Genomic DNA, 12,202 nt, shown 5'->3' on the forward strand with positions numbered 1-12,202 from the left:
GTCATCACCAAGGGTGGTATATACAGGATAATCCAAAATTTCCTTACAAGTTTTGAGGTCGTGTTTTCTTTTTTAATGTTACAATGCAATAAATATTGTGGCTAAATAAATCAGAATTTTGGGAAGTTCTATTTCGTAGTGCTCCTAGCCCAAAATTAATGTGCTTTTCCGTAGCAAGAAAGACAGACTGACGACACATGTGAAGGAGTGTGTATGTAATTGAGCCTCCTACGTGTTTCGTAAACGGGATATCATTCAAGTCCCATCGCTACCACGAAATCTGCTGGAACTGTGACTTCATATAGGAGATGCCACTCTTACGTTCTGAAAGCACAAAGTACATTTTAAATTGCCCTATAACCATAAATGTATAAATATATGTAATATTAGGCAAATTAATAAAAGAGACAGAATCCAACTCGCGTTGACTTGCAGATTGTTAAATAAAAATGAAATGATCTTTAATGTCCCATTGTCATGGCGTATGATGAAATAATTTAAGGAGCCACTTCCGTTCTCTTTGTCGGTTACACTACAAAAGATTGAACACATATGCCTATGAATTCATATTCGTATTTGTCCCTTTCAATCATTACACTGTATCATAATATATTTTTAAAAAACGTGCTGGCCAACTAAACCTGATTTCTGAACCTATAGAAAGCAAGAGTGGGTCTAGAAATTATGTCATAACTTTAAATATTACGGCATAATACAGATTATTATTATTATTATTATTATTTTAAGAAGTATTTATACCGTTAAATTGTATAATATTATTAGGGTTTAACGGGGTAAAAAGTTTCAAAGTCATACACCAAAGAATAGATTTCATTGAGCTGAACAAAATGGTGTACGAGTGTAAAACCTCATGCGTAGTTTTTGAAAAATGGAGAAAAACTTATTTCTTTGTAAACATAAAAATTGATGATTACGAAAACCATGCCATCTCTTGCGTTAAAACTGATGTTGAAGTACACCTTCATGAAACTTTTCGGCACGGCACTGACCGAAATAGTGCAAGATAAAATTGTAAGAAGTGAAATATTGCACGTTGCCGAGATTTGCTAAGGAAGGTGCCAAGCAACACCGAAACGGAACGTTAATATAACATTAAATGTGTTAATATTAAATATAAAAGAGTACTGTTACAAATTTATTTCTCCAATCCGCATGCATGAGATGTTTTTCTTTATTCCTAGGCAAAACTGTCAAAAAGTTGAGGTGCATCTGAATTTCTTGAACGTTAAATGATTGATAATGAAATGAACTCACATTTTCAGTTTCTCACCACGACTGTATAACATAAAACACGTAGAATTGCATTAATGGAATACATTTGTATATCACCTTTTTTTATTATTATTATTACCTGTGGTTTTTGAGCTTCAAATCACTTCACATTCACATACGAAAGCACAGAAGCACCTGAAGCTCAAGTATGTAAGTAGTTGTAAAAATAGGTACGATTATATTTCATTAATGTACTAGTTGATTTCAGTATTCATTTATTTTTAAATTTTGAATTTCAGGACTGCCAATCCACTCGCACCGGACGCTCCTGATATGACCCAGTTTACATCAGTAGAAGATTGGCTTAATTCTATCAAAATGGCTCGATATCTGGAAAATTTTGAACGCGCAGGTATAACAAATATGGACGCTGTAGTCAGGCTGACTGTGAAAGAATTAACTGCACTAGGCATTACTTTGGTAGGACACCAGAAGAAGATTATGAACAGTGTACAAGCCATGCGGGCTCAGATATCGGCAAATCTTACAGAAGGTTTTCTTGTTTAGTGAACTTAAAAATAAAATACTAGAAAGAAAATTAATTTAAGAAAAAAAAAGCTTGCATAAAAAACAGGCTGACGTCGAACTACATCTTGGTTTTACAAGAAATATGTAGTGGTGTATTATATTTTAATTTATCGTAACGTACAGCCATGTTTATAGTGACAGACCAAATGGAATTTTATTGTGCGTTGGCAATGTCGACTTGGTTGGCGCCAAGTATTGTGCCAATTACGACTACTACGTTTCCGTTTTTTATTTCATCAAGTATGGGATACCCTTGAGTTTTTCTGCCCCCCCCCCCCAAAAAAAAAAGAAATATGCAACAAGATAAAAGTCGAGGTGTTTCTTTTCTTTCATTCCTTCTCTTCCAAGATTTCCAGAAAACGCTCATCGCCCATAAAAATGTCAGACTTTATATCAAGTGTATGAAGACAAGCATAAAGAAATCATACATATATAAATATATATTTGTGTGTGTGTGTGCGTGTCTAGTGAGATCTCAAGACATATCAGTGTTCTTATCATTTTTGGTGGACTTCAAAAGAAAGAAAGAAAAAAATCCAAAAAATAGTTGATCGGTACGTGTTCTTTTTTTGTGTGTATAAATAAATTTGCCCTCCGACGGCGTTCGTAAACTATATAGTAACGACAAAAATTTTAAAAATGAATTTTAGATTTTAAAAAAAAGAACATAAAAGAAACAGATGTTCCATTGTTCCTCAATGCAGTTTGGGACAACAAACACGGATGAAATAAATTAATAATTTCATGATGGTGGGTATGTGTGGGTACGGTATGTTTGGGTGGGTATGTGCACGTGTGTGGATGTGTATAAAATTGTGTGAATGTGGTGACATCACCTCCACATTTGGAAAAATGAAATTTTTAAAAAGAAAGAAAAACATGTTTGAAGGCTGTTTAAGAATAGAAAAATGAATATTCTTGCCATCCCATTTTCGTACATATATCTTATTCTATACTGCCAAGTCCATATAATTATTATTACTGCTACTACTATGATAACAACAACTGCTGAAAAGGAAAACATTCAAGAAAGAAAACAGATTTTTTTCCTTGTTGCCAAAAAAAGCAAAACAAATGGCATGAATATTATTTTTTATTTGATTGTTTTTTTCCGATGATATGAAACCCTGTCTTGCTCAAAGTGAGTGATGCATATATATAATACACAAGTTTGCTTCCATAATAACCGTTTAAAAAAAGTAAACAAAAAAAAAATCATGGAATACTGTACTTTCCCTACAACTTTTACAGGAATTCTCGCGCGCGTGTGAGTGTGTGTGGATGTGTGTATATGTAAATATATATATATAAATATAATATAAATATATAAAATAAAAATGGACAGCTGTTTTATTAAGATAAATAGCAAAAATGAAAAACGCGATATTCCGTGCTCCATTAAATGATAAATAAAAGCGAAAAGGGATCTCTTTTGTTTTGATTTTTTTTTAATAAATAACAGAAAACCTGTGAACGTGTGAGAGTATTTTATGCCTAAATACACATTGTGATATACCTTGAAGAAAAAAATTTTGTTTCCGTTTTGCTGTATATGATGCTTTTATCCTTGTTAACACTTCATATCACACGATGTACACTCGTCAAATCGACAACTCAAATGCGGAAAAATGCAATAGTTTTTTTTTTTCCTTGTAATTTAATTTTCCTAATCTTAATAATAAGGACAAACTGGTTTTTCTCCTCATGTTCAAAAAAAAAAAATATATATATATATATAAATGATCGATTTAAGATCTATAAAACTCTTACGTACCATCATCAACGCTAGATTAAAAGTTTTATGTTCGGTTCGGTCTGTTGTCTCAGTCACTTAGAAATAGACCCAAATTTGCATCCACTCTATACATTTGTGTTGGGACTAAATGACTGCTTTTGGTACGGTTTTTGGTAACTCACAGAAAATTCATTTTTATGCATAATGTTCCTTCTTCTATCTTGTGTGTGTAGTGGTAGAGCGTTCAAACTCTGGTGCGTGGGGTCCCTGGTTCGATCCCAGCTCGCGCCAAGTGAATTTTGTGGTGGACAAACACCGTGTGTGTGGGTTTCCTCGGGTTTCTTCATTTCACCCTTTCATTAATTTCTCGTCATCACCGTCTCCTTTAGCCTAGCCGTCATATCCATGGGACGTAAAACTCAAAAGATTTCATTTCATCTTCTGTGCATTGCGCTGGCTCTAGGCTTAAGAAAACAACAAAAGTATGCATTTTTGTAACGTTTCAATGTCGTAACGGTGCTTTCCAGGGATGGAATAATCTATTGGGGACATTGTTAATGAGTGGTAGCATTTTTTAAAAAAATGGGTTTTATTTTTGTATCTGACTTACAGAGGGTTGAGTACTCTTCACATCCGACAAAAACTATATTCAAATTGGCTGATTCTTCCAAAGTTAACAACAGAACATGTAGAAATGGGTACATATTTATACTGGCGACTGTCATAGTCATGAAGAGATAAACGTGTTCGTTATTATTATATTTTTTCACCTCATGTTTACAACACTGCAAAATTCAGAGGATACTCCCAGAATTTGCATAACTTTCTAGTACTTTGGAAACACTACTTATTTCACTAGTAATTTGCGATGTGTTGTTATTATTGTTATAGTTCATCGCCAAAGCAAATGCAGTCAAAATTGACTTATTCTTATTGACTACTTATTTCTTGAAAATAAAGGAACCTCTCGACGACATTGCGATGAATTATTTCACTAGATGCATTTGAGCAAATACTAAGATATTCTTAAGAGTGTTTGTTTATTTTTGCAGCGTTTGATAAAACTGAAACAGTGAGAGGGAGATTGATGAACATCTCTAAATAACATATGTTAGAAGAAGTTTACCCAATTCAAAAATTTGCTATGATTTACACAACGTTCTCCTTCCTGGTGCGCGTGCTTTTTGTGCACTTGGTCCCTGGTTCCAGTTCCTCTAGTTGAGGCATTTGCCTTGGATAAAACTCTCAATATTTGGTCGAATCCTTCTTTTAAAAGTAGGTCGCGTCGTATATAGCCTTTTAGGGCGGTAGAGGTGAATAAACCAATCAACCAACTAAATAGGTTTTGAAACATTCTAGCTCCTTCCAGTGATAAAGAAATTATGTTCGGACAGAAATTCAAAAAAGGGGGAGATATGGTACCCAAATTAAATGTCATCTAAAACTACAAAAGGACTACTTGTTAATTTGTATCTTTTAGCAGGCAGCCATCATAGTGTTCGCCAGACTTTCTAGTTTCCGGTAATTTTCAGTGCCTCTTATATTTTAAAAAAAAAAATAAAAATAAAAAAAAAATGAAAAATTGTATTACAGCTCTTGTCTAACCATCTGGAGTTTCGAATCCAACCGGTGAGCTATTGCTTTGATTTAAAAAGGTGTCGTATAATGAGGACTCTAAAAAAGTCACATCGTTAGGAATTTACATGTTTGTCAGCTACAAGCTAAGGGAAAAAACGTCATACAGCTTCAGAAAGATATCTTCAAGAATTAATACATTAAGAGACCTTATCACTGCAAAATTAAAATACCGCTAATTTTACAGTAATTATGTGATGTCTTCAAATAGATAAAAGATAATCGAGTATATGCAACAAGAGCGCCCTAGACAATATTATTTTGCATGAGGTACCGTTATCACGAATCACCTAGTAGCTTTCCATTTGCAGCCATTTAAAACCGCGAAAATAAATGCCGATTTTCTAAATGGCTGGAAATCGAAAGCAGATAAGTGAGTTGTGATAATGGTATCTCACCTAAAATAATATTGTCCAGCGAGCGCTTGTTCCAGTTTTCGATTAACTCTTATCTATTTGAAGATATCACTTAATTACTGTAAAATTAGCGGAATTTTAATTTCGCTGTGATGGGGCCTCTTAAATAAGCTTTCTTTCAGTAGCTTGTAGTAATAATATATATATATATATTTTTTTTTTACCGATATGACTTCCCTCACCGGATATCTTTCACTTTTCCTTCGATATTATTGTTTCGTTTAATGGCTGCTTTTATTCTGCAACTTATTAAAAGAAAGGATGGTTGTCTGCATATCAAAAATTAGGTAACCTATCCATTTTTGATTGCTGATTCGTTAATTTTGTTGCGGAAGGGGGAAGGAGGCTTTTTTAGCTGTGTCGACCATAAAAGTGGAATAAGAGAACTACTCTTTTTTCCTCTTTTAAATATGTAACTAATCTTATTTTGTTGCATTTTTTCAGAACATTAAAATAGCATTCAAAACGAAAGTATGTAGGTTGTAAGCGTCTTATTTATGTATGAACAATATTTGAAGAAGAAAAAAAAATAAACCAGTTTGTCTCTCTAAACTTAACCAAAATTTTATGACAGAAATTTCACCATAAATTTTATATATCTCAGTTGCTTTTTCATGAATTTTGTGATATATATACCCAACAAGATTTGAAGAGTGTACTTTGTTTTATTATTACACTTGGGCAACAAACAGATGGCTCGTTGTTTTTTCATGTTCCTATCAGGTGTTACAGGGCAACTGTGGGTGCTCAACTGTGTGCATATCAAATATTAATACTTTTTCCATATAAAAAAATATATAAATAAAAATATTATATATACATATATATATAAATATTAACAGCCATTTTTCTGCTACGTACGGTGTATATTATGTCCATTTGTCTATGCTGTTCAGTTGCGAATGAGCAGAAAGAAATCATAATAAGGGATTTAAACACGAAAATCGCCAACTGTTAGTTGCTTAATGATATAAAATAATCAGAAGTAATTGATATACAGTTAATGCAAGTATTATGTTGCCCGGTTTTTGTCTCCCTTCCTCTCGATAATTTGTAAATTCACAAATAGTGCTATAAATAATGATTCAATGGTGTAATGTGAGTATATAAGAGAGTGTTTTAAATGAATTAATGTGCTGATCGTAAGCATGAAACAACCAACGACATAAGTGGAAAAAAGAAGACAGAACTTTTCAATACAAAACAAAAATCAAGCAGTTTTATTGTAGAATTATGTATTTTATAATTCGGAATCATAGTATTCGAAAGTTCATAGTACTCGGAAACAAATTTGGAGCTCAGAAGTTAATTTTGTTGTTCACACAAATCTTTCATGGCTTATACCAAATGAAAATATACAAAACAGGAATATGGTAATTAAATTAGATAGATTTGAAATCGATTTAACAGGACTTTTCTAATGATTAGTTTCACCACTGTCAGTTTAAATATACATAATTTGAAACGTGAATTATTAAAAACTATTGGATAATGCATAATTTGAAACATGAATTATTAAGAATTATTGAATAATGCATAATTTGAAACATGAATTATTGAAAATTATTGGATATTAAGATTAACTTGACTTTTAAAGCCTGTTTTTCCTAACATAATGTAGCTTTCGTACAGTAAAGCAACAACGAAAATTTTAAATTTATAACATTTGATATAATTTATGTTTGAAATTTAAATTTAACATTAAAAATATAAATTATTAGTAATAATTTACCATATTAGAAATTCATGTTAAAAATTAGTCGTTCGTTTTCTCACCAACTGTCGTATTCCCTGTTGTATTTCTTTTTAACACAGATAAATTGGTTTCCATTGAATCTTACTAGAAACATATCGAAAGTATACTGAAATTCCTTTCAAAAAAACATATTGGTTACGACATATGATTTTTACTTGTATGTGTGTACATTATGTGAGAGCGAGTGATTAAAATGTATATTAATATCTGCGTGTGAAAGTGTATGAAAAAAATGTTGAATTATTAATAGTATGCTTGTTATGTGATCACCCCCAAGTGACCGTGTATTTTACAAGAAAATATGTATAAACGGTTGGGAGGGAGCGCGAGATACAATGCATTCCTAGATTTTTTTCCAAGTAATAATGCAAGTTCTTAACGCATTCTTTTTCTATGCAATCTTGTACAGAATCGTAGGAAAAAAAAAGAGAACATTTTGAATATATTTGTTTTCGTTGTGTAATTTATTAACTGTCGTCATATTGTTACGTACTCATTGTAAAATAACTAAATTTTTTTAAGTTTAATATCTTTAAAAAAAGAAAGAAAAAAGCAAAAAATAATCTGACTGCAACATAAAGATGCCTTCACTGTATATCAAACACCCGTGAATATGAAATACAATGTGCAAAAAAATAAATAAATAATAAGAAAAAGGGTGGGTATTATATTTTTTTTAATAAAAAATGAATGAAAAACATGCAATACATGAATGAATGCAATTTTTTTAATTGTTATATTTTTCATTTCGTATTTGAAATGAGTGTGTGAAAAAGAAATTTTTAAGTTAGATGGTTGATGTAAAAAAATGAGTTAAAAACAACTATTAAACAATGTAATATATTTGTAAAATAATCGGTTTTTTGTGATTGTGATTAAATATTTTCTACTACCTTTCGTTTTCTGTTGTATAACAGGCATTTTTCTTCCTCCCCGTAAAAGAAAATCACCATTATGAGCTTAAAAAATGCTTTCTCTTTCTTTCTGTTTTCATATACAATCAAACATAAGAAGTGTAGTCTTTTCAATTTCTGTATGTTGACAAAGAAAATACTGCGAAAAAATGAAATTTTTTATTTTCAGTGTTGTATATTTTTTTAAATATATAAAAGTACGTACAGTCTTGTCATTCCATAATTTATACATTATTATTTTTATTTTAGAAATTTATCACTTAATAGTCTGCTGCATAATATATATTTTTTAAAAGAGAAGAATATTTGTAATATGGAGGGAAAAGCATTTAATAGCGACTGTATTTGAACTTTTGTTGGACTGTATTTTTTAGCATAATATTCCTCCAAGAAAATGGAGTACAATTTATTTACTTTTTATATTTTTTTTTAAAAAAAATAGGCAGATAATGAATTTCTGTGCGATATTAATTTTGTGTCCGAAGGCTGCCTAACATTTTTTATTCTGTATTTATTTTTTTTGCAAATAAGTTTAATAATTTTGAATACTTGAAAATGAAATATTTTTTTTTATTTACCAAGTAAGTTTCTTTTTTGTACTTTGTGTGTTGAATATTGTAAACCTAGTCATTGTTCTGTTTCTTTTAATATGTATATTTTTTAAACTAAGTCCCTCCATATAAAACGTTTTCAACTCGTTTTCGTCTTTTCCTACAAAATATGTGGCAACTTGCAGACTTATCCTCCCCTACTATATTTGGAAGTATTGCCAATTTTCTCCATCCATTGTTTGTATATGTCTGTGGTGACTGAAAGGTGGCCCCTTCATTAGAATTATAATAATTGTAATAATGAACAAGAGAAAGAGTGCTCTTTTAGATATTTAAAAAAAACAGAAATTTATCAGGTCACCATAAATAAATATGGAGATTTTTTAAAAACTCCGAACTGTTCGATAAATGTCACACGTGATAAAAAAAATCTTCTTTGTACATTCTTAGTATGGTGAAGTTCTTTCGAACTGTCCATGAAGTTCTGTGTGTGCATTCTTGTACAGACACATGTGTTACTAAAAATAAAGCATTAATATACTATATTCTGTAGTTCTCAATTTTTCCTCCTGATATGTGGTCGATGTATATTTTATTATCTAGTGTACTATGAAGCAGAAATTATAGTAAAATTTATGTTAGGTATATGTGTTATCAATAAGGCACGAAATTTCAGGTCTCAAAAGCATCAGAATATTTGTATGATATATATGACATCATAAGATGTAATTTGTAATAACATTTTATTTTATCATCAGACTACCCTATACAGTATAAAATTCTAGAAACAAACTTTACAGATTGCAAACTCTAGAATGTTATATGTATTTTCCAAAATGTATTTTAGAATTTTATTTTGAATGGCTATTAACAAATTTTCAAAATTGCTATCAGTTGAAGGCTCAAAGATATATCGGGTGCTCTAAAAATGGCACCTATGGACTACAGAGCACTATTCTACAACTCAAAATAAAGCAAAAAATATATACAATTATATACCTTTCGGGTCCTCGTATATAGACACGAATTGCACTATGTGGCAACGTCGCAGATACAGAACCATAGAGTAGATCTACCAATCCATCAAATAATTACATCGGTTCTTTCCAGATCGCAGTTGAAGTTGATACGTGTTAACACTAGCACCCTTATTAGCGTAACAATCGATGTAACTGTTTGATGGATTCGTAGAGCAGTGCTAATGGTTCTAAGTTAATATGCGACGTTACCACGTAGTGAAACTTTTGATTCCCTATAGCATCAGTAGGTGGCCCAGGAAGGTATATCATTGCATAATATTTTCGCTTTATTTTGACCTAAAGAATAGCACTATGTTGCCCGAAGGCGCCATTTTTTAGAACACCCGATGTAAATCTGATTTGTTACGTATTCTCAAATGTGAAAAACCAAATATATATATATATAAAACACACACACTTTGAATTTCACAATTACAGAACTGTAGCAGGGATCAAGGAGAAATCTTCGAAGGAAGTTTCACATTAATTACTTGGTACCAGTAACTATAGAATGTAACCTCGTGTATATGGAGAGAAAGTAAAATATTAGCTGTTGTTAAAATTAATCATGATTTGCATGTAACATTGCCACATTTTAGGTTAAAATTTTCTTTATATATATATATATATATATATATATATATATATATAAAGACGAAAGCACATACTGAGGAGCAGCAATCGAAAACAGTCCAAGATCAAATAGCAATACCATAAGTGAAGCGTATTCGTTTTTTAGGTGGGGCCGCGGCACTAGTCCTAAACGGCACAAGTCCTAAAAATCATTTCGCAGCACTAGTCCTAAACGGCACAAGTCCTGAAAATCATTTCGCGGCACAAGACCTAAAATTTAGGTCCAGTGCTTATATTTTTAGGTCTTATGCCGTTTAGGACTTACGAATGTTACCCTTTCAGGTAACATTTGATTTCGTCATAGCATAGAAAGGAATTTCTACTGAGGTACACTTGTGGCCACAAAACGCTAGACTGCTCCTTCCAGAGACAAAGTCCATGAAAATGACCCTAGATCCGTACGAATTCTCATAGGTCTGACTCATTTTCTTTGCATTTTTATCACGGATAAGATTAGAAATTAGACGATTACTGTATGCATACCGTACTTCCGTTGCCTGGGCAGTGTACAATTAAAACACCTACAAAAAAAAAAAAAAAAAAAAAAAAAAAAAAAAAAAAAAGGACACTTTCAAGTTACAAATTCGATACATGATTTATATTTTAAATGTAGAACGACTGAAAACGTGAGAGACAGGATATATATAAATAAAACCCATTCCAATGTTTGCCCTTAAAAGTAACTGTATGACAACCCCCCCCCCCCCAGAAGTCGGTCCTGGATCCGCCCCTGGTGAGAGATGGAAAATAGGAGTAACATTGTAACTACAAGTACACTACAATAATAAACCATATTTTACGCATCTTGTTTATTGTTTTACTGCCAATTCCGAGTGTCCACACAATGTTCCCTTGCCCAGTTACCTTCCCTTTATCAGAAGAGCACTGAAATCAGCAGAGTAAAAAAATGTTTGAAAACACTCAGCTATTTACTAATAACATGTGATTCATCCTGTTTATCTATCGATCTCACGTGACAAAAGTAAAATCACATTTACTTGCAGTGTCAGTGATACAACTTTCATAACATAGTAACGTTAGAATGTAATAAAACAGAAAGCAAACCAAAACTTGGATGTACTGAAATGTGTTGTGTGCTCCAGTGTGCAAGTCGGGACCTTGAAGCAAGCATTCATTCAGCAAAGCAACTGAACATTTTTGTAACTTACTTTATGTTGCACTATATTTTTGTAAGTAAGTCATGTAATTCTTGAAGTTCTATCCAGGGCCGGATTTCTAAGTAGATTGAGTAGGCTGCAGCCTAAAGCGGCAAGTTTTAACATTTTTTTGAAGTAGCAAATTCCGTAAAACAAAATTGGTGTACATATTTATTCTCTTATGACTAAAAAACATCAATAATATTTTGAACTGCAAAAATTTAAAAAAAAAAATGTCAGAGTATTTCTTTTATTGAGTTTCAAAATATTACTAAAGAAAAAAGCGGTTATTTATTCGAGAGACTACTGTACGTTTAGATTGCGGTATTTCAGGCTTCGGGCAAAATGTGGTCCAAGTGGAGCGAAAAAACTCGTAGGCTCTTTAACATCAAGATTGTAACTACAGTTCAAGCTGGCCATACCGCCGTTTCCGCTCGCGCTGGCAAAGTCTGTCACAGTTGAACACCTTAAACTTTGGCCGTGTCCAAAAGCGCATAGTGCACACTTCGAGGATGCACACTCGAAGTCTACAAATGGAGTGCACACTAAATAGTGTACACTTCGT

At 32.0% G+C, this 12,202-nt stretch overlaps 1 protein-coding gene across 10 annotated transcripts in view; it reads left to right on the top strand.

Annotated features, from left to right (window-relative positions):
* Eph (Eph receptor tyrosine kinase) overlaps window positions 1–9,373 on the top strand; it is a 470,301-nt gene extending 460,928 nt beyond the window's left edge. For 9 of the 10 annotated variants that reach the window (XM_081739982.1, XM_081739978.1, XM_081739984.1 and 6 more), the window contains one exon: window positions 1,533–9,373. In XM_081739982.1, the coding sequence (XP_081596108.1) occupies window positions 1,533–1,800 (268 nt within the window). In that variant the 3' untranslated portion in view covers window positions 1,801–9,373. The remainder of the gene's footprint in view (window positions 1–1,532) is intronic. The other variant, XM_081739986.1, reaches the window with a different exon arrangement.
* Window positions 9,374–12,202: the final 2,829 nt, after the last annotated feature.

The sequence above is a fragment of the Thermobia domestica genome, chromosome 15, assembly GCF_964235325.1.
Source record: "Thermobia domestica chromosome 15, izTheDome1.hap1.1, whole genome shotgun sequence".
NCBI lineage: Eukaryota > Metazoa > Arthropoda > Insecta > Zygentoma > Lepismatidae > Thermobia > Thermobia domestica.